Source organism: Stigmatopora nigra, chromosome 16 (assembly GCF_051989575.1).
Source record: "Stigmatopora nigra isolate UIUO_SnigA chromosome 16, RoL_Snig_1.1, whole genome shotgun sequence".
NCBI classification, from domain to species: Eukaryota; Metazoa; Chordata; class Actinopteri; order Syngnathiformes; family Syngnathidae; genus Stigmatopora; species Stigmatopora nigra.
In genome coordinates, this window is record NC_135523.1 from 448,160 (window position 1) to 474,609 (window position 26,450).

Sequence of the window (26,450 nt, forward strand, 5' to 3'; positions counted from 1 at the left end):
TTTTTTATTCAAAAAAACGTCATAGTATAGTAAGGCTTTTTATCGCCAAAAACGACATAGTATAGTAAGGCTTTTTATTCGGAAAAAACGACATAGTATAGTAAGGCTTTTTTATTCAAAAAAACGACATAGTATAGTAAGGCTTTTTTCTTCAAAAAAACGACATAGTATAGTAAGGCTTTTTTATTCAAAAAGACGACATAGTATAGTAAGGCTTTTTTATTAAAAAAAACGACATAGTATAGTTAGGCTTTTTTATTCAAAAAACGACATAGTATAGTAAGGCGTTTTTATTCAAAAAAATGGCATAGTATAGTAAGCCTTTTTTATTAAGAAAAACGACATCGTATAGTAAGGCTTTTTTATTCAAAAAAACGACATAGTATAGTAAGGCTTTTTTATTCAAAAAACGACATAGTATAGTAAGGCTTTTTTCTTCAAAAAACGACATAGTATAGTAAGGCTTTTTTATTCAAAAAAACGACATAGTATAGTAAGGCTTTTTTATTCAAAAAAACGACATAGTATAGTAAGGCTTTTTTATTCAAAAAAACGACATAGTATAGTAAGGCTTTTTTCTTCAAAAAAACGACATAGTATAGTAAGGCTTTTTTCTTAAAAAAACGACATAGTATAGTAAGGCTTTTTTCTTCAAAAAAACGACATAGTATAGTAAGGCTTTTTTCTTCAAAAAAACGACATAGTATAGTAAGGCTTTTTTATTCAAAAAAACGACATAGTATAGTAAGGCTTTTTTATTCAAAAAAACGTCATAGTATAGTAAGGCTTTTTATCGCCAAAAACGACATAGTATAGTAAGGCTTTTTACTCGGAAAAAACGACATAGTATAGTAAGGCTTTTTTATTCAAAAAAACGTCATAGTATAGTAAGGCTTTTTATCGCCAAAAACGACATAGTATAGTAAGGCTTTTTATTCGGAAAAAACGACATAGTATAGTAAGGCTTTTTTCTTCAAAAAAACGACATAGTATAGTAAGGCTTTTTTATTCAAAAAAACGACATAGTATAGTAAGGCTTTTTTATTCAAAAAAACGACATAGTATAGTTAGGCTTTTTTATTCAAAAAAACGACATAGTATAGTAAGGCTTTTTTATTCAAAAAAACGTCATAGTATAGTAAGGCTTTTTATTCGGAAAAAACGACATAGTATAGTAAGGCTTTTTTATTCAAAAAAACGTCATAGTATAGTAAGGCTTTTTATCGCCAAAAACGACATAGTATAGTAAGGCTTTTTATTCGGAAAAAAACGACATAGTATAGTAAGGCTTTTTTCTTCAAAAAAACGACATAGTATAGTAAGGCTTTTTTATTCAAAAAAACGACATAGTATAGTAAGGCTTTTTTATTCAAAAAAACGACATAGTATAGTAAGGCTTTTTTATTCAAAAAAACGACATAGTATAGTAAGGCTTTTTATTCGGACAAAACGACATAGTATAGTAAGGCTTTTTTATTCAAAAAAACGACATAGTATAGTAAGGCTTTTTTCTTCAAAAAACGACATAGTATAGTAAGGCTTTTTTCTTCAAAAAAACGACATAGTATAGTAAGGCTTTTTTCTTAAAAAAAACGACATAGTATAGTAAGGCTTTTTTCTTCAAAAAACGACATAGTATAGTAAGGCTTTTTTCTTCAAAAAAACGACATAGTATAGTAAGGCTTTTTTATTCAAAAAAACGACATAGTATAGTAAGGCTTTTTTATTCAAAAAAACGACATAGTATAGTAAGGCTTTTTTATTCAAAAAAACGACATAGTATAGTAAGGCTTTTTTATTCAAAAAAACGTCATAGTATAGTAAGGCTTTTTATCGCCAAAAACGACATAGTATAGTAAGGCTTTTTACTCGGAAAAAACGACATAGTATAGTAAGGCTTTTTTATTCAAAAAAACGTCATAGTATAGTAAGGCTTTTTATCGCCAAAAACGACATAGTATAGTAAGGCTTTTTTATTCAAAAAAACGTCATAGTATAGTAAGGCTTTTTATCGCCAAAAACGACATAGTATAGTAAGGCTTTTTACTCGGAAAAAACGACATAGTATAGTAAGGCTTTTTTATTCAAAAAAACGTCATAGTATAGTAAGGCTTTTTATCGCCAAAAACGACATAGTATAGTAAGGCTTTTTATTCGGAAAAAACGACATAGTATAGTAAGGCTTTTTTCTTCAAAAAAACGACATAGTATAGTAAGGCTTTTTTATTCAAAAAAACGACATAGTATAGTAAGGCTTTTTTATTCAAAAAAACGACATAGTATAGTTAGGCTTTTTTATTCAAAAAAACGACATAGTATAGTAAGGCTTTTTTATTCAAAAAAACGTCATAGTATAGTAAGGCTTTTTATTCGGAAAAAACGACATAGTATAGTAAGGCTTTTTTATTCAAAAAAACGTCATAGTATAGTAAGGCTTTTTATCGCCAAAAACGACATAGTATAGTAAGGCTTTTTATTCGGAAAAAAACGACATAGTATAGTAAGGCTTTTTTCTTCAAAAAAACGACATAGTATAGTAAGGCTTTTTTATTCAAAAAAACGACATAGTATAGTAAGGCTTTTTTATTCAAAAAAACGACATAGTATAGTAAGGCTTTTTATTCGGACAAAACGACATAGTATAGTAAGGCTTTTTTATTCAAAAAAACGACATAGTATAGTAAGGCTTTTTTCTTCAAAAAACGACATAGTATAGTAAGGCTTTTTTCTTCAAAAAAACGACATAGTATAGTAAGGCTTTTTTCTTAAAAAAAACGACATAGTATAGTAAGGCTTTTTTCTTCAAAAAACGACATAGTATAGTAAGGCTTTTTTCTTCAAAAAAACGACATAGTATAGTAAGGCTTTTTTATTCAAAAAAACGACATAGTATAGTAAGGCTTTTTTATTCAAAAAAACGACATAGTATAGTAAGGCTTTTTTATTCAAAAAAACGACATAGTATAGTAAGGCTTTTTTATTCAAAAAAACGTCATAGTATAGTAAGGCTTTTTATCGCCAAAAACGACATAGTATAGTAAGGCTTTTTACTCGGAAAAAACGACATAGTATAGTAAGGCTTTTTTATTCAAAAAAACGTCATAGTATAGTAAGGCTTTTTATCGCCAAAAACGACATAGTATAGTAAGGCTTTTTTATTCAAAAAAACGTCATAGTATAGTAAGGCTTTTTATCGCCAAAAACGACATAGTATAGTAAGGCTTTTTACTCGGAAAAAACGACATAGTATAGTAAGGCTTTTTTATTCAAAAAAACGTCATAGTATAGTAAGGCTTTTTATCGCCAAAAACGACATAGTATAGTAAGGCTTTTTATTCGGAAAAAACGACATAGTATAGTAAGGCTTTTTTCTTCAAAAAAACGACATAGTATAGTAAGGCTTTTTTATTCAAAAAAACGACATAGTATAGTAAGGCTTTTTTATTCAAAAAAACGACATAGTATAGTTAGGCTTTTTTATTCAAAAAAACGACATAGTATAGTAAGGCTTTTTTATTCAAAAAAACGTCATAGTATAGTAAGGCTTTTTATTCGGAAAAAACGACATAGTATAGTAAGGCTTTTTTATTCAAAAAAACGTCATAGTATAGTAAGGCTTTTTATCGCCAAAAACGACATAGTATAGTAAGGCTTTTTATTCGGAAAAAAACGACATAGTATAGTAAGGCTTTTTTCTTCAAAAAAACGACATAGTATAGTAAGGCTTTTTTATTCAAAAAAACGACATAGTATAGTAAGGCTTTTTTATTCAAAAAAACGACATAGTATAGTAAGGCTTTTTTATTCAAAAAAACGACATAGTATAGTAAGGCTTTTTATTCGGACAAAACGACATAGTATAGTAAGGCTTTTTTATTCAAAAAAACGACATAGTATAGTAAGGCTTTTTTCTTCAAAAAACGACATAGTATAGTAAGGCTTTTTTCTTCAAAAAAACGACATAGTATAGTAAGGCTTTTTTCTTAAAAAAAACGACATAGTATAGTAAGGCTTTTTTCTTCAAAAAACGACATAGTATAGTAAGGCTTTTTTCTTCAAAAAAACGACATAGTATAGTAAGGCTTTTTTATTCAAAAAAACGACATAGTATAGTAAGGCTTTTTTATTCAAAAAAACGACATAGTATAGTAAGGCTTTTTTATTCAAAAAAACGACATAGTATAGTAAGGCTTTTTTATTCAAAAAATTGTCATAGTATAGTAAGGCTTTTTATCGCCAAAAACGACATAGTATAGTAAGGCTTTTTACTCGGAAAAAACGACATAGTATAGTAAGGCTTTTTTATTCAAAAAAACGTCATAGTATAGTAAGGCTTTTTATCGCCAAAAACGACATAGTATAGTAAGGCTTTTTTATTCAAAAAAACGTCATAGTATAGTAAGGCTTTTTATCGCCAAAAACGACATAGTATAGTAAGGCTTTTTACTCGGAAAAAACGACATAGTATAGTAAGGCTTTTTTATTCAAAAAAACGTCATAGTATAGTAAGCCTTTTTATCGCCAAAAACGACATAGTATAGTAAGGCTTTTTATTCGGAAAAAACGACATAGTATAGTAAGGCTTTTTTATTCAAAAAAACGACATAGTATAGTAAGGCTTTTTTATTCAAAAAAACGTCATAGTATAGTAAGGCTTTTTATCGCCAAAAACGACATAGTATAGTAAGGCTTTTTATTCGGAAAAAACGACATAGTATAGTAAGGCTTTTTTATTCAAAAAAACGTCATAGTATAGTAAGGCTTTTTATCGCCAAAAACGACATAGTATAGTAAGGCTTTTTATTCGGAAAAAAACGACATAGTATAGTAAGGCTTTTTTCTTCAAAAAAACGACATAGTATAGTAAGGCTTTTTTATTCAAAAAAACGACATAGTATAGTAAGGCTTTTTTATTCAAAAAAACGACATAGTATAGTCAGGCTTTTTATTCGGACAAAACGACATAGTATAGTAAGGCTTTTTTATTCAAAAAAACGACATAGTATAGTAAGGCTTTTTTCTTCAAAAAACGACATAGTATAGTAAGGCTTTTTTCTTAAAAAAAACGACATAGTATAGTAAGGCTTTTTTCTTAAAAAAAACGACATAGTATAGTAAGGCTTTTTTCTTCAAAAAACGACATAGTATAGTAAGGCTTTTTTCTTCAAAAAAACGACATAGTATAGTAAGGCTTTTTTATTCAAAAAAACGACATAGTATAGTAAGGCTTTTTTATTCAAAAAAACGACATAGTATAGTAAGGCTTTTTTATTCAAAAAAACGTCATAGTATAGTAAGGCTTTTTATCGCCAAAAACGACATAGTATAGTAAGGCTTTTTATTCGGACAAAACGACATAGTATAGTAAGGCTTTTTTATTAAAAAAAACGACATAGTATAGTTAGGCTTTTTTATTCAAAAAAACGACATAGTATAGTAAGGCTTTTTTATTCAAAAAAACAACATAGTATAGTAAGGCTTTTTTATTCAAAAAAACGACATAGTAAAGAAAGGCTTTTTTCTTCAAAAAAACGACATAGTATAGTAAGGCTTTTTATCGCCAAAAACGACATAGTATAGTAAGGCTTTTTATTCGGACAAAACGACATAGTATAGTAAGGCTTTTTCCTTCAAAAAACGACATAGTATAGTAAGGCTTTTTTCTTCAAAAAAACGACATAGTATAGTAAGGCTTTTTTATTCAAAAAAACGACAGAGTATAGTAAGGCTTTTTTATTCAAAAAAACGACATAGTATAGTAAGGCTTTTTTATTCAAAAAAACGACATAGTATAGTAAGGCTTTTTTATTCAAAAAAACGACATAGTATAGTAAGGCTTTTTTCTTCAAAAAAACGACATAGTATAGTAAGGCTTTTTATCGCCAAAAACGACATAGTATAGTAAGGCTTTTTATTCGGAAAAAACGACATAGTATAGTAAGGCTTTTTTCTTCAAAAAAACGACATAGTATAGTAAGGCTTTTTTATTCAAAAAAACGACATAGTATAGTAAGGCTTTTTTATTAAAAAAACGACATAGTATAGTAAGGCTTTTTTATTCAAAAAAACGACATAGTATAGTAAGGCTTTTTTATTCAAAAAAACGACATAGTATAGTAAGGCTTTTTTATTCAAAAAAACGACATAGTATAGTAAGGCTTTTTCCTTCAAAAAACGACATAGTATAGTAAGGCTTTTTCCTTAAAAAAAACGACATAGTATAGTAAGGCTTTTTATTCGGACAAAACGACATAGTATAGTAAGGCTTTTTTATTCAAAAAAACGACATAGTATAGTAAGGCTTTTTCCTTCAAAAAAACGACATAGTATAGTAAGGCTTTTTATTCGGACAAAACGACATAGTATAGTAAGGCTTTTTTATTCAAAAAACGACATAGTATAGTAAGGCTTTTTTATTCAAAAAAACGACATAGTATAGTAAGGCTTTTTTATTCAAAAACGACATAGTATAGTAAGGCTTTTTTATTCAAAAAAACGACATAGTATAGTAAGGCTTTTTTCTTCAAAAAAACGACATAGTATAGTAAGGCTTTTTTATTCAAAAAAACGACATAGTATAGTAAGGCTTTTTTATTCAAAAAAACGACATAGTATAGTAAGGCTTTTTTATTCAAAAAAACGACATAGTATAGTAAGGCTTTTTCCTTCAAAAAAACGACATAGTATAGTAAGGCTTTTTATTCGGACAAAACGACATAGTATAGTAAGGCTTTTTTATTCAAAAAAACGACATAGTATAGTAAGGCTTTTTTTATTCAAAAAAACGACATAGTATAGTAAGGCTTTTTTATTCAAAAAAACGTCATAGTTTAGTAAGGCTTTTTATCGCCAAAAACGACATAGTATAGTAAGGCTTTTTATTCGGAAAAAACGACATAGTATAGTAAGGCTTTTTTATTCAAAAAAACGTCATAGTATAGTAAGGCTTTTTATCGCCAAAAACGACATAGTATAGTAAGGCTTTTTATTCGGAAAAAACGACATAGTATAGTAAGGCTTTTTTCTTCAAAAAAACGACATAGTATAGTAAGGCTTTTTTCTTCAAAAAAACGACATAGTATAGTAAGGCTTTTTTATTAAAAAAACAACATAGTATAGTAAGGCTTTTTTATTCAAAAAAACGACATAGTATAGTAAGGCTTTTTTCTTCAAAAAAACGACATAGTATAGTAAGGCTTTTTTATTCAAAAAAACGACATAGTATAGTAAGGCTTTTTTATTCAAAAAAACGACATAGTATAGTAAGGCTTTTTTATTCAAAAAAACGACATAGTATAGTAAGGCTTTTTTATTCAAAAAACGACATAGTATAGTAAGGCTTTTTTATTCAAAAAAACGACATAGTATAGTAAGGCTTTTTTATTCAAAAACGACATAGTATAGTAAGGCTTTTTTATTCAAAAAAACGACATAGTATAGTAAGGCTTTTTTCTTCAAAAAAACGACATAGTATAGTAAGGCTTTTTATTCAAAAAAACGACATAGTATAGTAAGGCTTTTTTATTCAAAAAAACGACATAGTATAGTAAGGCTTTTTTATTCAAAAAAACGACATAGTATAGTAAGGCTTTTTTATTCAAAAAACGACATAGTATAGTAAGGCTTTTTTATTCAAAAAAACGACATAGTATAGTAAGGCTTTTTTATTCAAAAACGACATAGTATAGTAAGGCTTTTTTATTCAAAAAAACGACATAGTATAGTAAGGCTTTTTTCTTCAAAAAAACGACATAGTATAGTAAGGCTTTTTTATTCAAAAAAACGACATAGTATAGTAAGGCTTTTTTATTCAAAAAAACGACATAGTATAGTAAGGCTTTTTTATTCAAAAAAACGACATAGTATAGTAAGGCTTTTTTATTCAAAAAACGACATAGTATAGTAAGGCTTTTTTATTCAAAAAAACGACATAGTATAGTAAGGCTTTTTTATTCAAAAAAACGACATAGTATAGTAAGGCTTTTTTATTCAAAAAAACGTCGTAGTATAGTAAGGCTTTTTATCGCCAAAAACGACATAGTATAGTAAGGCTTTTTATTCGGAAAAAACGACATAGTATAGTAAGGCTTTTTTCTTCAAAAAAACGACATAGTATATATAGTAAGGCTTTTTTCTTCAAAAAAACGACATAGTATAGTAAGGCTTTTTTATTCAAAAAAACGACATACTATACTATGTCGTTTTTTTGAATAAAAAAGCCTTACTATACTATGTTGTTTTTTGAATAAAAAAGCCTTACTATACTATGTCGTTTTTTTGAATAAAAAAGCCTTACTATACTATGTCGTTTTTTTTGAATAAAAAAGCCTTACTATACTATGTCGTTTTTTTAATAAAAAAGCCTTACTATACTATGTCGTTTTTCTGAATAAAAAAGCCTTACTATACTGTGTCGTTTTTTGAAGAAAAAAGCCTTACTATACTATGTCGTTTTGTCCGAATAAAAAGCCTTACTATACTATGTCGTTTTTGGCGATAAAAAGCCTTACTATACTATGTCGTTTTTTTGATGAAAAAAGCCTTACTATACTATGTCGTTTTTTTGAAGAAAAAATGACATAGTATAGTAAGGCTTTTTATTCGGACAAAACGACATGGTATAGTAAGGCTTTTTTCTTAAAAAAAACGACATAGTATAGTAAGGCTTTTTTCTTCAAAAAAACGACATAGTATAGTAAGGCTTTTCTATAAAAAAAAAAGGACAGGACAATGTTTAATAAAGACAATGTATAGTAAGGCTATTTGTGTCTGGATTGCTGTCTTCGTCAGTGATGATCACGGCCTGCAATCAACTTCAACGCGGAGCCTGATTGCCGCCAAGTATCGCCCGTGTCAACCGTCTCTCCCTGATTCTGATGGACAAAGACGTCGGCGTCCGGCAACCCGTCCTCGTTTGGTCTGGTGGAATCGTTCATCTTCTTAAAAATCGACTATAGTGGATGGACTATAGTAAGACAAGTATAACAAGCATTATTAATATATACTTTCTCATTTTAGGCTTGGCCAAGAGAAAAAAGGGACTCTACTCACAGCAACTTGGGTTTGATTCCACGCGTCAAGACGTCTGGCGACCTCTCAGGTGAGAAGCTCAAAGTCTACCCAGGTAGACTTACTTGAATTGAATGTTTAAAAATGTCCTCTTCTAGGTGTGAGCAAGTGAAACAAGTAAGGATTCCCATTGCAGCCGCCAGCCTTCCCCAAGGTGTCCCAATGTGTGCTTAATCCAACGTCCATAAGGTATGTATACTAAGGCACTTTCTCTTCTAGGAAAGGAGTCCGATAGAACCCAGTGGTGGCGCGGTGGCCTGGGTTCCACACCCTAGGTGGTGGACTTGGGACTTCTCACCTCAGGGGGTTGCCAGTAAGGGTACCTGGCAACCTCCTGAGATGAGAAGTCCTAAGTCCACCACCTCGGTGTAATTGACCATGTAGATGTAGTTTTTATACTAAGTCTACATGGTCAGTTATACCGAAGTGGTGGACTTGGGACTTCTCACCTCAGGGGGTTGCCAGGTAGGATACCTGGCAACCCCCTGAGGTGAGAAGTCCCAAGTCCACCACTTTGGTTAAATCGACCATATTGACGTAGTAATTTTTCTAAGTGTTTCTCTCCTTAGGTCTGATAAGTAGGAGAAAAAAAAATTGGAACTCAACTGTAGCGGTGGCGCAGTGTGCTAAGCACCGGACTGTGGTCGCAGGGACCCGGGTTCAAGCCCCGGCGGTGGCAAAGGAGAAACACAAGTAGTTAATGCCAATTTTATTTCATGAAAAGACAGAATAAAAAGTTACAATCCTGCCCACTGAAAATAAATACCGTTGTAAAGAATGTTCCGAGATGTTTGACCCCATTTTGATAGGCCAAACATTGGCAATTTAAGTTGGAATGACTTCAAATGTTCGCAGCTCGTGTACCAATGCCACAAGTATTTCGTGTGTAACCTTTAGCATTTCTATCTTTTCAGGTTAACAAATGCTTTACACTTTAAAAGAAAAGGTATTTTGCGTGTTAAGAGTTTGCTCGGTGGGTTAGACTCAGTCACCCAAGACTTTTTCACAAGATTTGCAAAGGAGACACCCACAAAAATAGGACTTGGCACTAAATACTTGAAGAAAATGGCTGCTTCTGCATCGCTAGGACGGCCATCAACATCAGCAGAGACAGGAAAGCATGTTGGTGAAGTCTTCCTGCGTAGGCCCGGGAAGAGTGTTAGAAGAAGAGCAAGTGTGGAAAGCCACGTTGCAACACTCTTCCCAGGACTACGAAGGAAAGCTTCACCAAGCTGCTCTCCTGTCTCGGCGGGTGTTGATGGCCGTCCTGAGGATTCAGCGATGCACAAGCAGCCCTTTTCTTCAAGTGTTTGGCGCCAAGTCCTATTTCTGTTGGTGTCTTCTCTGCAAATCTCGTGAAGAAGTCTTGGGATGATTGAGTCCGTCCGGTCGAGTATCCTCCGACACGCTAAATGCCTTTTCTTCTCAAGTGACCGGCATTTGTTAACCTGAGAAGAGAGAAATGCCAAACGTTACACACAAATACTTGAAGCACTGCTACACGAGCTGTGAAAATTTCAGGTTATTCCAACAAAGATTGGCAAAATGATTGGCCTACAAAGTGAGGTCAAACATCTGGGAACACTCTGTACTGTCTGTAAAGTGTGAACAACAAGACTATTATACATTGTGTGTGTGTGTGTGTACCATGAATAAAAGTGTGCTGGACTACAGAAGCAAAAAAGTTCCACCTTACGTTTGTTTCTTCTAGCGTCTAAGTGGCGTCAATGTCACACGATCAAGCGGAGTAGGAATGTCCACGCGCTTGACGCTTTTTTGTACAGCTGAAGGAAGGGAAGAAGGTTGGATTAAAAAACAAGCAACCATGTCCAATATGTCATACTTTGGACGACATTACGTCTTTAGAATAACTTGGTTTGAGCCTCTGCACATTCCAAGTCAATGGGAATTTTAATCCACATTGCCAAAATGTTAGACAGTACACTTACTCCAAGCGTCCATTCCTTCAGAATGGTAACGTTTCAGCTAAAAACCCAATCGGCGAAAAAGACAAACCTGGTGTCGTCGGGCGAAGTTGGGAGAAAGGATCGCCGTGGAAAAGCTTGGTCTGTCAAGGAGAGAGAAAGTCCAATCTGTCCGAGTCTTTAGCTCTGGCGTCCATAAGGAGCTCCTCCTCCAAGGGCTACGAGAAGGCCACGCCTCCGCCGCCCCTGCCGTCGCCGTAGAGGTCGGCCAGCTTCCGGAAAGGCGGCCCCCAGTTGCCCAGGTAGTCGTAGCTCTGGTCCGAGTCGGCGCCCAGCGACTCCAGCGAGCTGAGCGAGTCGGCCACCGAGCCGCTGCCCTCGAAGGCGTACGTCTGCAGCGAGTCGTAGGGCGGCGCCGAGCCGTCGCCGTCCGCGTCCCTGAGCCGCTCCCAGATGAACTCCCGGAAGGCCACATTGTCCGGGAGCGACTTGCGCGCCGGAGGCGGCGGCGCCGTGGGTGGCGGGCGGCCGGTCGTGGCGTAGCCGGCGAAGACGGCGGGCGTGTCCGGGGTGACGTCTCGCCGCGCGCCTGGGTCCCGCATGGCGTTGAGGTTGCGTAGCGCCACCATGTCGAAGGCCTCCGTGTCCTCCTCGCCGCCGCCTTCGTCGTCGTAGCGGACGATGTTCTCGCGGACGTCGCGCTCCTCCTCCAGGATGAGCGGCACCTTCCGCCGCCGACGGGCCGTCACGATGAGCAGGACCATGGCTGACAAAAATAGAAATAAAGGTCAAATAGAATGTATTATTTAGTGAATTGACCTGTGCTTTAAGACAGAATAAGCCTTACTATACTATGTCGTTTTTGAAGCCAAAAAGCCTTACTATATACTATGTCGTTTTTGGCGATAAAAAGCCTTACTATACTATGTCGTTTTTTGAAGTAAAAAGCCTTACTATACTATGTTGTTTTTTGAAGTAAAAAGCCTGACTATACTATGCAATTTTTTAAGAGAAAGAGCCTTACTATACTATGTCGTTTTTTGCCAATAAAAAGCCTTACTATACTATGTTGTTTTTGAAGCCACAAAGCCTTACTATACTATGTCGTTTTTTGAAGGAAAAAGCCTTACTATACTGAATATATTGAAGCGATTGGCTGCCATTGAAGGCGAGCGACGCCAAGCGAGCCTGGTTGTATTTGCCTTTTTTTGTATCTTTTTTTGGAGTTGGCCAGCCATTGGCAGCGGTTTTGCAAATATTGAAAGCAGAAGGATAAAGGCAAAGCGTAACACGGCAAATTTAGCTGCACAAATGTTGTTGGCAGAGCGCAAATGTCACAGTCGGAGAAGCCAAGTCATTTCTTTCGATATTTTCAAGCTGGATTTCTTTCATGCACACTTGAATTTGTGAGCTTTTGAAATCTAGACAGACGCCAGTCGAGTGGCCTCGCAACTGCGTCCGGGTTCGAGGCCTTCATCCCAGGTGGCTCCTCGCTCACTGGAGTTTGTTTTGCTTTTAGTCAGGCTTTTTACTTCAAAATACGACATAGTATAGTAAGGCTTTTAGATTCAAAAAACGACATAGTATAGTAAGGCTTTTAGATTCAAAAAACGACATAGTATAGTAAGGCTTTTTGGCTTAAAAAACGACATAGTATAGTAAGGCTTTTTCTCTTCAAAAACGACATAGTATAGTAAGGCTTTTTTCGCAAACAACTACATACCGGTCAAGAGGTGCGTTTTTCTACTCACCCAACAGCGTGAGGACGCAGGCCAGGATGGCCAGGAGGGCGCCGGTGCCCAGGCCGGCGGCGGCGTAGGCCACGGCGCCGCAAGAGCGGGGGGCCGCCTCGGAGTCGCACTCGCACACCCGCACCGACAGCGTGTTGGTGCTGCTCTGGGCCGGACTGCCGCCGTCCAGGATGAGGACGGGCAGCCGGTACGTGGGTTGCTCCCGGCGACGGAAGCCGCCTCGTTTGGTCACTATAGACGCCGTGTTATCTGAAATGGAATGAAAATAACATTCAGTTTATTTGGTCAGCAAATAGTCACAGTTTCTAAAAAGACAGCGCTTTTTTTAGGGAAATTACTAATGACATTTAGGAGAAAACAACGTGTCAAGATAATTTTTTACATCTTAACAATTGACATTTAATCGACAAAATGTCGTTGAAAAATGTTTAGTACCAATAAGATCATTTGAACAAAACGTTTACATTTAAAAGTGTACTCTCTAACAATTAAAACTAACTCCATAAAACTCATCTCTATTAAAACTCACTTGTATTTGTTGTTGTAGTCCAAAAAACAAGAATAACTCTCAATTAATATTAGTTTTTTAGCTCAACTAAAATAAACAAACTTTTAGCAAAACAATTGTTTGCTCCTCAACTGAATGAATTGGAGTGAATGAGGTGTCAATCAATGTTAGATGGAAAACAGCTGCAGAATCTTCATTTCCTTGTAGGCATGGTTACCCTAAGCCCCTCCCCCTAGCAACACCACTGCTTTGAACTAAAGGCCACAAATGAGTTTATAACCTACACATCTAACAACGCCGATTCCAATAAGCGACCGAAAAGAAAAAAAGTGGCACTTATTTGACCCTGAAAAAGTTTTAGAGTATTAAAATCAACAGATGTTGACGTTATTCTTCAAGCGTCGACATCACTTGTTACACGACGACCGTTTGACGACGACAAGTCATGTAAAAAGAGACGCAAAGAAAAAAAATAAAGTCTGGGGGGACTAAAAATAGAAGAGGAAAATCTAAAAATGGGCTTGTGTCAATCATTTTTCCTTAAGGGAGACATATTATGCTATTTTCTATTTTATTTGTATTTTTTTGGGAATGGCTGTAAGGACATCTATAAAATAATTATAGCACCTTACTATTGTTAGCACCGTTTCAAATTGGGGTGAACTTTCTAGACGCTCACTTTTTCTGTCGGTAACAATTAGTAACATTTTTTTTGCATTGCGTCCATCAATACACAACTGTTTTGTAATTTTATTGCTGTAAATATGAAATAAAAGTGCTAAATAGGACTTTGAATGTGCTTATTAATTCGTCATAGATTAAAATGTGTTTATCTATTTTGATTTGAAGCTAAATTTCAAACAACTCGATTAAAAATCTCCATTTATGGACGTTAAGCGACTTTTCAGAGATGCTAAAATAGGCTGAAAGTAGTCATTGAAAGCCTGCTATCTAGCTAGCTAGCGCTAACTCGTTTTTTAGACATAATAACAAACCTCTCAGGGCTAGCACAAATGCTAACGAGGGCGGATAGGACGCTTGTCATTGAGTATGTTTTACATTTGTATCCAAGAGTGAAAAGGTCGGCTGTTAACTAACCTTTGTTGTCACGTAAAGTGAAGTTGAGATTTCCGGCCACGGCGGCGTCCAGCGAGAAGTAGAAGCGGTGGCCGTTCTGAGGCTCGTCCTTGTCCACGGCGCTCACCGTCTGGATCACCTGACGGACAAATAACAAAAATGGACACCTTAATGTTAGCTATGTAGCATACAGCAAAGTACAGGAGAAAAACGCTACTTTTGTCATAAGCTAAAGGAAAAAAATGACTAGAGCAGATTTTTTGGGAGAGAAAATAGACTCAAAAAGTTTCATTATTCAAGAAAAGAAATACATTCATTTTATCGCAAAGATGCTAGTAAAAAAAACTAATCATCATTTCACAAAATAACCCACAAATGGAGTCATAAAAGCCTAAGAAGACACTTCCCACGACTCAAAACCTATCGAGCACGTTGGCCTTGGAAGACAAAACAATACATTTGTTATGGATTATCACACAGATGAAAATAAACGGCGATAAGGAGCGTCCAGATCGTAAACGGAGGGACGGACGAACGGCGAGCGTTCTGTTGACACACGTTCACTGACATCAATAATTCATGGAATTAAATCTGTAAATAAAGCAATTTATTTGCGCCTGCTGGCGTGCGCCGTAATGATGTTTTTATTCATAAATATTTGCTGGCTAGAAATCAATTTAGACTCGCGCAAACTCCCCCCTCCCCCTTTGAATAAATGATTTTCTTCCGAGTGGTAAAGGAAGGCTGCTTATTTGGACTTTTAAACCCGACCGAAGCCTTGTTTACAGGAATTTCCCATTTGGCGAATGAAAGGCGCATTTAGAGCGCTAACCTTGATTCCACGTCATTCACTCACGTTCGGCTGGGCCTTACTTTTCAAACGGCGCTTGACTTTAACCCCGAGCGTGGTTTGGCATCCGCCCTAATTTCAAATTGGAAGTTAAGGGGAAATAGCCAAAAAGGGAGGAAGAGTGTCAAATGGAAAGTCACTTTAGCATTTTAAATATAGGCAAAAAATGCATTCACCTCACCGCAAGGTAACTATGGACGGCATTGCGATTAAATGGCTTGACAGCGGGCGGGAATATACATACATTTATTTACACTACTGAAACAAATTTTTTCCAAAATAAAATCTAAATATCCAGCGAAAAACAATCTGAATCAAAATAGCTAACAAACGGCTACTTTCACCATTATTACTATCAATTATTCCCTTTATTTATGTATTTAATTATATATCATAATTTTAAAATAATTAAAAAATACTTAAATAACAAAGAGGCGTTTCTGAACTCCATCTAGTGGTAAAGCGGAGAAACGCAGGAAAATGCAGGCTGAATTCCAGTTTCTTGTCATATTTAAGGCTATTTTGGCAAAACAGTCCGGAAATGGTCGCCCCGTTTTAACTATCCAAAAATTGACAACCTTCGGGATGAAGTACGCCCGAGTGGGCGTCTGGCCGTCGCTGGTGTCTGTCAAAACTGACAAGGTTTTTGTCCCTAAAGGAGCCCGTAGCAATCTCCACTAAATTATTACCTCTGCTCGCCTATATATATTTTGCTTTTTTTGAATAAAAAAAAAAAAGCCATTTAAATCAAATCAAAGCGATCCATCAATGCGGCGCGGAGGATTAATCAGTTGTCAGGCGCAATGAAACGGCGGCGGCGTAGGCGGCGTAGGCGGCGTAGGCGGCGTAGGCGGCGGCGTTGAAGGCATGCTGCCAGTTATGGAATATGGCAGGTGAAAGAAACACAAACCTTCCCTAAGTAGTTTCATCAAAGAAAAACGGGATTTTAGCGACAACGACAAGACGCACAAAGACGACCGTATGCAAATCATTCCAAACGATGGATGGCTAACGTCCACTATTAACCGGCGGGGGGCGGACCTATTTGTGCCTCCATTCTCTTCACGTGCTAACTTTGTTTTTTTAATCGATTTCAATCCAAGGATAGACATTAGAAATAGGGAACGGTACCTGTTATTATTGTTTTTTTATAACTATAGCCTTTTAAAAAAGCATATCAATCGCGAACTATGAAAAAAAAGTGCGTCTTATAGTCCAGAGATTACAGTAGTTTCATAGCTACAACTGCAAAAAATAATAATAATAAATAAATACGCGCAAAAAAAGCGTAAAGCCCTTCTCATCCATCAAAGTCGTTATTGAACGAAGCCCTTTGTGACATTTGTTTATCGTGGTTACGGGGATTACCGTAAACGCGCCGCCGTACCTAATGACGTGACAGCGAGTCGCCGAAAGCCGCCAAAAGCCGCCGCCGCCGCGTTATGGAAATGCGTCCCGGCGAGGCGGAGGAAGAGGCAAGCCTGTACACGCTAGAAACCTTTTCATGTCCTTTGGGCGGCTTATCGGCGGCCTTCTGTAAATCAAGACTTAAATCAAACACTTTGTAATGTATAATGCCTTTCATTAAAGCGCTCGCAATTCCAGACGGGAGCCCAGAAGATGTTTTTTTTTTTTTTACAGAGGAATCCTCTAATGGCGACAAGCCGGGATGTAGACACAAATTTGCCTGACTGAAGGAGACTGCCAATGTTTTCCGTTGCTTTACGGGCGGGCGCTTCGACGGGGAAAGGCTAGAAAAGGACAAAAGGCGACGGCGATGGCGGCGGGGGGGAGCGGAAATCGGCGCCGCCATCAAAGACGGGGCGGGAAAAGCGGCTGTTGTGAGTCGGTTTTTGTTTGATGAGCGCCAAAAAAGAGTCGGATAAAGCGTCATTACGTTGTGGGGAAGGGGAGTGCTAATCGGCTAGCATGCTAGCATACTAGCTTCGGTTTTTGCGCCGTCTTGTGTACGTAAGGAAGCCAAAACTGAATTTATTCCTGACATTTAAAAGTGAGCAAACATGGTAAGCGCCGTTTATGAACACTTTAATGAATCAAGACCCAAAACAAATGACATTTAGCGTTAAAGGAAGCGAAAAAGTTAAGATATGACGAGTTTGGATGCTAAAGAAAAAGCTAATGGTTTAGCGACGAGTTTGTCTTTTTGCGACGTCCGATCCGTTCTGGAGGATAAACGAACGTCGGCGCGGTACGAGAATGGAGTTGAAAGCGGCGCAACGGGCTGTGAGAATTATTAATGTCAAGACATGTGATTTGCATAATATTCCTGAATTAACTAGGTCATTTTTGAACCCGTTCACGCTGGAATGATGAGAACCTCCCGCTGGATTCAGACCTCCCTTACAATGTTTTTATTACTCTCGCTCGACAAGCGCTTTGCCGGCGACCTGTTGCGAGTGGGCGGGGCCAACCACCATCCATTTTAAAAACCCGCCGTCGACTTTTCCCACAAAAAAAAAAATGGAAGCCATTTATAAATCTGGACGGGCGAGGGGCCGTTTGTTCCCGTTCCCCGTCAAACGTGGCACGCGGGGGCGCTTATTTCAATCTTGTGAGCTTGAAAGAAGCTGTAAGCATCAAAAAGCCAGAATGGCGAGACTACAGGTGTTTCTTTTCTTTGCTAACGTCACCCAAAAAAAGCCAATGGAGCGTGTTATGAGACGCCACAAGGACGACTTTTTTTCCCCCGAAACAATTGATTAAGGTTCATTAGACGACAATGGGGCCAAGGATAATTGGCTTTTTGCAAGGCTAAAAGTTGCCGCGTGTATAGCTGAGACGCTAACTTATCTGGAGGCACGCTACGACTCTGTTTCTTAATTATGAAATGATTTGACAGCCACTTGTTATGATAGGAACGCTCAGGGTGAAAACTACAAACTGAAATGAAGTCAAAAATCATATTTAAACACACGAGAATTATATTTTTAAAGGGGATTTAAGGTCATTGTTTGATTTATTTAAGGAAACTGATTTTTTTTTAGCAAAAAAAGTTTTTTTAGCCCCAAAAAACTAAAATAAACGTATGATGATGACGATTTATTGGTTGTTTATCAGTTAATTTGTTTGTTGTTATTTGTGCACTTCCCTACTTATGTTGACTACTTATTGATTTCATATTTATATATGGATTACGCCATTTTAGTTTGATTATTTATTTGTCTGTATGTGCACTTAAATGTCATTATATTTGCGTAATAAAAATTAAATAAGTATTCAATTTAATTCAATTCAAGTAAGGGATTTTCATTCGCACATTGAAAACTACAAATCAGACTCCGCCCCTTTAGTTTTGTCTTTACGTACAATTCTAATTTCCGACTTTTGATTTTTTATTTCGCCTCGTCTTATTGGGGGTCGGTTTCAAAATTCAAGACACGCCCTTTCGCCCGCCGTTACGTCGACTTTGTCTAGCGCCAGCATAAAAAAACAAAAACAAAAGCAAAACAAAAGCAAACAGCGTAAGAGGTAAATTGGCAATAAGCCCGCCGGAGCACGGTAATTACCAAAGAGCTGCCTTTGACTGTCAATGGAACGCCGCCGTTTTCAATCCCGCCGCCATAAATCACGTTCGGGAGCCACCGGCGGGGGGGGGGGGGGGGGGGGGGGGGGGGCGGGGGATAGCGACGCCCCCGCGGCGTATCGAACGTATCGGGCGTCGTCGGCAGATGGATGGCCGATAAAAAAGCCCCTCCGCTATTGTCGGCCAATAATCGGCGGCGGACAAGTGGGGGAGATGATAATCATCCCGCGGCGGGACGTTTGTCGATAACGGTGGCGTCGGCGGCGGCGACTAATAAACACCTCGTGTTTACTCTAATAAATACTTTTCATCCTGCGGCTGACGTACGGATGAAACAATTTGGTCGGAGCTTGGAAACGCGCTTATCGCTTTTCTTTTTTTGTCCCGATTCGTAACGGTTAAAGAATTTTAAAAAAGGACGACTGGTCGCATTGCAACGGGAGAAGATTGGAAAGCCAGGATGGAAACGCTCCTGCATGTTAATCAAATCACGCTTTTTTTTTTTAGTGGGGGCCTTGAGGGGGGGCGCCCACTTCTCGTCAGTGCGCCGCTAACGTATTAAAGATGCTAATAAGCCGTCGACGGGCGCTTGATTGCGCGCACGCCGGGCGGGCGGGGGTCGTTAAGCAACAATGAGGTCACGCTCCTAAACGTCATCCAAATATAATGACATATTATCATAACACGGGCACCGGTAATGAGCTTTTATGTCCAGCCATATTTCGTTACCTTCTATTTCAAGTCTCGTACCAGGGGGTGCTTTGCCGTTCGAGGGATTGGACGTCGGATGTTGTCAATGGCGAGCGTTTTCAATGTGACCGACGTTAGTTAATCGGAATTAGACGGAATTTTGGAATGCTGGCTAACGAGTTAATGGCGGCGAGTTTGACCTTTTGACCTCTGGCCAAGGCCCCCGGTAATCCACGCCCATTTTTAAGAGTGTAAGATTAAGGATAATTTGCGTCTGAATTTGAGTCGGTAACGAGCAAAACGTTCAGGTCAGCATCTGGATTTTAAATTATTGGAACGGCCATTAATTGCGAAAAAATGAAAAAGTGCCCAATTTGGAGATCATTAGCAACAACAAAAAAAAGGAAAGCAAAGCGTAGCGAGCATAAATATGGGAGTTTAGCGATTAATCATCATCAAACGTCCACTCAACTGAAAATGGACCAATCAGAAGTGGTACTGTTATGTGATAAAATATCTCCTATAGCTTTCTTGGATTTGGACAGTTTGACTTTGGATTTATTTGATGCGCAAATGGCAAAGTTGGCGTTGGCGCTGTTTCGTGGTGGAAAGAACAATTGATATTCTACGCCAGCAGCAGCCATGCGGCCGAGGAGCAATCAAATGGAAGGAAAGGAAAGAAATTGCTGCCGCAAAGACAAGAAGAGCTAGCAAGTTATTTTTGGGAGACTTTTTAGTGGCCTATTTTATATCATCTTTACCCTGATTATAGGTTTTTTGGTTGCGGTGACATGAAAAATTGCCTTTGGTTACTTTATGGACGACTGTTAAACGTGCTATTAATGGAATTATAGTAATATGCAAAATATAATATGTGGTATAAGGGGCTGAAAAAATAAGATTTTGCACATTTTTTCTAATGGAATCGGTTTAAAAAATACTTCTACGTTATTGGCTAATAGGAATAAGCGCGCCCAAAAAAATAAGGAAGAAAAGTCTAAGACATTTCGGACCGAGTTTCAGGAAAGAAGTAGGCCACGCCTCTTACCGTTCCCGGGGGTGCGTTTTCGCACAGGAGGGTCTCGTAGTCCATGGCGAAGACGGGCGCGTTGTCGTTGACGTCCAGCACGGTGACCACGGCCAAGCCTTTGCCGATTTGGTTCGGGTCCTCTGAAAGGAAATTGAAAGGGGGCGTGGTTAAATAAGAATTGAGATTTTGTTTTGATTTAAATAAGCAAAAAAATGGTCAATTCTCTAAAAGAAGACCTTGATTTTTTTCTTAAATTCTGTGAAAAGAGATACAATTGGAACTCTAGACAAAAAATTAAATGGGATTTTGTTTAGTTTTTTTGACTAAAAATGATCTGAAATGAGACAAATTACAATCCAACAACTTTTAAAATAAACTATCGGCAAAAAAATCTATTCAATGAGACAGAAATTGAAGTGTACATTCAGTTTTGGTTGAAATACAAGATTATTTTTGTCAATTCTCTAAAATTGAGACGATTTGGTGGTCTAAAAAGTCTCCAATTGGGCAAAAATTGTCATCTGGCTTTCTCTTTCCGGTTTAAATGACAAGCAAAGGAAAAAATGGCAGCGTTCCTAAACCGGATAAGTGGCGGCGCAAACGTGCGACGGACAGACGGACGGCGGCGGGCAGGCAGGCACGCAGGCGGGCGGGCCACTTTCGGCGAACGCCGCACGCCAAAGCCTTAAACGTCTGCGGCCGGGCTCGCCAGACGCTAACACGTGTTGGCGGGGGCCGGCGAGCTGGCCCGAGATGACGCGCTGACATTCAGACGGCGACGGGAAAAGGACGCGCGGCGCCCCCCGGGTGTGGGAGGGGGAGGGCGGGAGAGAGCGGCGCAAACGGCGTCCGAGCGACACAATCTGTCAAACGGGGAGACAAACGCGCTTCCCAAATTTGCCTAAATGAGTAAAAATGAGTCGCGCTTGATCTGGCTGACAAGAATCAATTGATTGTCAAATTCATTTTGATAGGCCACTCATTCTTTACAGTCATTTTTTTTCCTGTAGGAATCAACTCAATTCCATTTGGAGGGCCTGCTAAGGAAGTAAATATTATTCTCTTATCATAAAAAAATTGCCTGCCACCTTATCTATGTTGAATACTTTAAATTTATTGTTTGATTTTTGCACTTCATGCTGAGGCTTTAAATCTCATTAGACTTCAAGGCATTACAATTCAATTATTATGTTGGTTTTTAACATTTGATTTAAATTGATCGACAAAAAAAACATTTAATATTTTATTTTTAAAAAAATATTTTGTTTTGGCCTCGAGTAGCAAGTTTTTGTTTAAAAAAAATGTCTCCGGTGAAGCAAACACGGACGTCAAGATAAAAATGGCTGACGGGTGACGTGCAAACCCAAAGTACCGTATTAAAGTATAAATATATATATATATTTTTTTTGGGGAGAATAAAAAAAACGAGCAGGCATTTCTCCCCCCACGCTGAGTCAGTGCGTCCCCCCCGGGGCTGAGGTCAGAATGTCCGTCCTCACGCGTGAATTAATATTCAGTGACGTGGGGTAACAACTCCAACAACTGCGCCATGGCCGGCAAATCTTTATGGAGTTGCGCCGTGGCGGATTTGCGTGGCCCCAAAGCGCTCAATTAGTACTCCCATTCTTGTTTATAGCCTTAGAAAGAGGACAGACGCCAAAAGATTCAGGGGGAGGGCCACAGTCCAGACAGCTAGCACAAAAAAAGGGTTCTGGGGAGCCCCATAGAAATTTGATTGTGTGTACTCACGGCTCTCGATTCCCAAGATGGTGAGGTTGTGCACGGAATTGGCCTCTCGGTCCAAAGGTTTGGCGGTACTGATCACCCCGCTTAGCGCGTCCACGTTGAAGAAGCGTTCCATGTCCGTGTTGCGGTCGATGGAGTACCTGCACGTGCAAAAAAAAAAGCACATTTAGTCTTTTTCCCACTCCTACGGCTTGCAAATTGTGGATTAAAATTCATAAACCATACAAAAAATAAGGCACGCCGGGAACTCCGGGTCACGTTCGACGACGAGCCACGCATTCCAGAACGTCGTGTAAAAAAATAAATAACAGCGGTCGAGCGCTAACCCGCTTCGTGGGCTTATTAATATTAATGAGCGCATTAATAATAAACACCATTGAGTAAAAGTTAAAACAAACAGTTGATGAGAATGAATATTTAATGAGGGGGATGATAACACATAGCGACTTATCCTAGGATTAGCCACCAAGAAAAGACAATGTGGATTTTTGCAAGGTATGATGGGAAATTTTCTTTCAGTGGCGAGTGATGTGGCCCACGAAGCAACTCAACTCCGACACCCCCGCTTTAGAAAATGACAAAAAATGTGGGTAACGCCAACTTGGCCCTTTTTGATGAGACCAGAGAAAATGACAAGTTCAATTAGCATCCCAGCAAAGGGTTTTTACGGAAAGTAATTGGACTCCGAGGGCGCCATTCGTTCTACAATCATTTTAATTTGGACTCAAACCCCATCGTCACCCAGGAAGAAAAAGGGCCAGTTTGTAACGCTGCGCTTAATTTGATTTTCCTACCAATCGTGACGGCGAAAGACTGCATTATTCATTTGATGAATTGAAAAAGCGGGCGGGGCCCCCGAACAGATTGGCGAGCGAAAAGGGCCACCGTGTCCAGCCTCCACCCGACGGAAGGGAACGGATGGCCTTGTTTTCTGCTTGGGAGACTGAGAGAGCGGCGTTGGGCTTTAGCGGATGGCGCCGTGGCGCCGTGGCGTTACGTGACAGCGCAGAGCGCCATCTGGCAAGGCTCGGGACGGCCGCACCAGGGACTTTGGGGGGCGTTAAGAACGCCGTTTCTGTTTGCTCGGGAGCGACGGGGGCGGGAGGGGGTTCGCGCTGGCCGCCGTTGCCATTGCGGCGAGCGAGCTCGAGTAGCGCCGTTTTTTTTTTTTAGTTGTCACGCGAGATTTTTGGGTCAAAAAGTGGAAAAGGGGCGGACCGGAGTATTTAGATTTTTTGTTTTATCAATGGATTAAAAGAACTGGATTAAAAACCCTGAATATTCCGTTTTTTATAGATCTAACAATGTTTATTTTATTCAATTTTAGATTTTACAAAATTATTTTTGAACTAAAAACACGGAAAATTGATTAAAAAAATTATCTATATTCTTCATTTGAATTTGATCCTAAAACAGAAAGTTGCCATTGAATTTCTCGGGCCGCACAAAATGTTGCAGCGGGCCAGATTTGGCCCCTGGACCGACACTTTGACACCCTGGCTTAGATTGTATAACTGGTGTATTTTGTATGGGAGAAGTTTGGGGTCAACGGGGAAAAAAATCAAGATCAAGATTGTGACTCAGAATTGAATTTTTGGATTTTTAAGTGGGAATTGAAATCTGTCATCAAGTTTTAGGGAATTTGGGGATTCAAATCCGACTTCTGAGACAATTGCTATCAATTCCAATTCCTACCTGATGCCGTTATTGGAGGTATCCGGGTCGTGCGCCGACACCCTCCCGATGGAGGTGCCCACCCGGGCGTCCTCGGACACGGACATCCGGCTGAGCGGGACGGCAAAGACGGGCGCCTCGTCCACGTCCTCCACCGTCACCTTGAGCGCGGTGGTGTCGCTGAAGGGACCCAAATTGAGGAAGTTGGTGTCGATGTTCCTGTTGGTGGCCTCCACGCGTAGCGAGAAGCTACTCTTGCTTTCAAAGTCCAGCGGCTGCCCACAAGGAGAAGGGGTTAGCATCTCGCTAGCTAACAATTAGCTCCAATGTGGTGGGACAAACCTTGAGAAGGACGAGCACCCCCTCCTGCGTGTTCTCGTCGGTGGTGATGTTGAAGACGCCGGGACCGTCGCCGTCCACGATGCGGTAGTCCATTTCGGCGTTGGGGCCCACGTCGGCGTCCGTGGCTTTGATTCTGCCCACCACCGACAGCACGGGGAGCGACTCCAGGACGGTGTACTGGTTGACCTCTAGGGGGCGGAAAGGAAAGTACAGATGAGATGATATTGCCTCCCATCCAGACTGGAGCGTCCGCTCCATCAGATTCTATTGGTCCGTGGCGTCCCTCGGCTCTTTTGTGTGTCCCTCAGACAGAAAGTGGTCTAATCATAATCTCCCCCGATCGGCGTGACGGAGCTCATTACGAGACCTTTTCTGCGTTGGGTGACGGCGTCCCTCGCCCGCCGAGTGTCGGGCGGGCGTCTAAATGCTAATCTGCCCCACATTGTTTGGCGCCATGTAATCTGTATAATGGCTTTTTAATTTGCCGTGGAATAGCGCCGCTCTAAAAGGCGGAGGGACAAAAAAAAATCCAATTTGCGCCGCCATCTTTTTTTTTTGATACCTTGACCCCCCCCCCCTCGCCGAGCGACCGGTCCGGGTCGCCCTCGAGGTCCGCCGGTGGAGTGCCACGCCGGCTAATGGCCTATCATCTGAGAAGACTGACCCACGGAGGTTAAGCCCACCCCCCAAAAAGGGTCATGACAGCAGTTTCACGGATGGACATGAAATTGGGCAGGCACGGCTATCAAAGTCAGCGACCTATCCCCGAAATGATTGTCGATTGGCTGCCCGGAGCGCCACACAGCTGCAAATTGACTGAGCTAGTGGGCGGCGGCCTGGCGATGGCGGTGGCCGGGCGATTGCGCTTTGGATTATCGCACCGAGCCTCAGACAACTTTCAATCCCTGAACTGAGGCGGTCGGGAAGCCATTAGCACAGCGGGAAATGAGCCCAGCACAACAAGGAAAGGCCATCGGATGGATGCCGACTCTCCCACGCCAGAGTTTTCTTACGCTTTTGATGGGAAACCAAGTGAAGATTAACTCACCTTGAAGGTTGAATTTTCTCTTTTAACCCTTTCAAGCTGTTTTATTAACTCATTGGCCGACTGGGACGCCCAAAAATTAGGTTTATTTGGGAAAACGACTAAATTGGACGTCTGATGCTGTCCAAAAAAAAAGTCCATTATATTGCTGCTTTAATTCATTTTGATTTGAAAGGATTTCACTTTTATTGTCTTTGTATTCATTCCCTTACAAAGTACGGCAGGCTTGCAGCCATTTTTTTTTGTGTCATCCAATCCTTATCTCCAATTCATTCTGTTTTACGGCGACGAGTTGAAAATGGCTCGACGCCAGCGAGGAAAAGGGACAAAAAGGCCGGTATCGATAAATCAGACAATGTACTTGACAAAGCCAAATGTAGGTTTGGCCAGCCAAATGTACTTCAAAGTATCCCAGACAAAAGTAGCAATTATGCAAAGTGTCACAAGTGCTTTCCTCCAGCCACTTTTTTTCTCGCCACTGCCGCTATCTAAAGTGCACTTTATCACTTTATTTATTGCGTATTAGTCACATTGAGAGATCATTTGGAAAAGTTGCCGCTCATTCTTTTGATGCTTTTACGACCAGAGAAGTCCACTCCTTCCTTTTTGGCGGCCACCATTTGGAACGGACGTTTTTTTTGGAGGAAAACGGCGGAAAAAAAAGCTGTCGATTGGCGTCGGCGTCATTACTCACTGTGAGGGAAACGCGGCGGGTTGTCGTTGACGTCGTTCAGCGTGACGGTGACCGTGGTGGTTCCCGAGAGGCCTCCCATCTGGCCCACCATGTCCTTGGCCTGGATGACCAGGACGTACTGGTCTCGGGTTTCGCGGTCCATGTTAGGCAGAGCCGTCCTGATGACACCTGGAAAAGAACATAAAGTTTAGCAAACTGTTTCCATTTGACCCAAAATGGCCTCCATCGCCATCCAAACCATCCCATCCAATCAAGAGCTTTGTTTTGAACGTTATCTCCGCGACGCCGCCCCTTTAAAACGGTAAGGGGCCTTTTAAAATGGCGTCATTCCTTCAAAAGCCGTGGCTGTTTCTTGCCAAGTTAATGACTTCATTAAAGGGCTCTTATTAAAGATGCTGGGAGATTACTTTGTCTTTTTTTTTCAGCCGTCGGGCGCTTTGACGGAGCCGATCAAAAAGGCATATCATCGATCGGAATCTGGCGGAGAACGCAAAGGCCGTCCGGA

The 26,450-nt window shown here is 39.4% G+C and overlaps 2 protein-coding genes across 4 annotated transcripts in view; one reads left to right on the plus strand and one right to left on the minus strand.

The window, feature by feature from the left end:
* The window catches only part of cdh19 (cadherin 19, type 2), a 74,698-nt gene extending 64,881 nt beyond the window's left edge, over positions 1 to 9,817 (plus strand). For both annotated transcript variants that reach the window (XM_077735627.1, XM_077735628.1), the window contains 4 exons: positions 8,791 to 8,917; positions 9,019 to 9,100; positions 9,168 to 9,258; positions 9,639 to 9,817. The gene's annotated coding sequence lies outside the window, so the exon portion shown is untranslated. The remainder of the gene's footprint in view (positions 1 to 8,790; positions 8,918 to 9,018; positions 9,101 to 9,167; positions 9,259 to 9,638) is intronic.
* A 588-nt stretch (positions 9,818 to 10,405) lies between these two features.
* LOC144209366 (cadherin-7-like) overlaps positions 10,406 to 26,450 on the minus strand; it is a 63,725-nt gene continuing 47,680 nt past the window's right edge. The window contains exons 9-17 of one of the 2 annotated variants that reach the window (XR_013329101.1): positions 25,946 to 26,113; positions 24,207 to 24,394; positions 23,886 to 24,139; positions 22,194 to 22,330; positions 20,463 to 20,584; positions 14,352 to 14,469; positions 12,746 to 12,994; positions 11,086 to 11,760; positions 10,406 to 10,853 (exon numbers count right to left, since the gene is read on the minus strand). Coding sequence is in view for 1 of the 2 variants with exons in the window: in XM_077735626.1 (XP_077591752.1) it covers positions 11,213 to 11,760; positions 12,746 to 12,994; positions 14,352 to 14,469; positions 20,463 to 20,584; positions 22,194 to 22,330; positions 23,886 to 24,139; positions 24,207 to 24,394; positions 25,946 to 26,113 (1,784 nt within the window). In the remaining variant the exon portion in view is untranslated. Of the gene's footprint in view, positions 11,761 to 12,745; positions 12,995 to 14,351; positions 14,470 to 20,462; positions 20,585 to 22,193; positions 22,331 to 23,885; positions 24,140 to 24,206; positions 24,395 to 25,945; positions 26,114 to 26,450 lie in introns of both variants that reach the window. The other variant, XM_077735626.1, reaches the window with a different exon arrangement.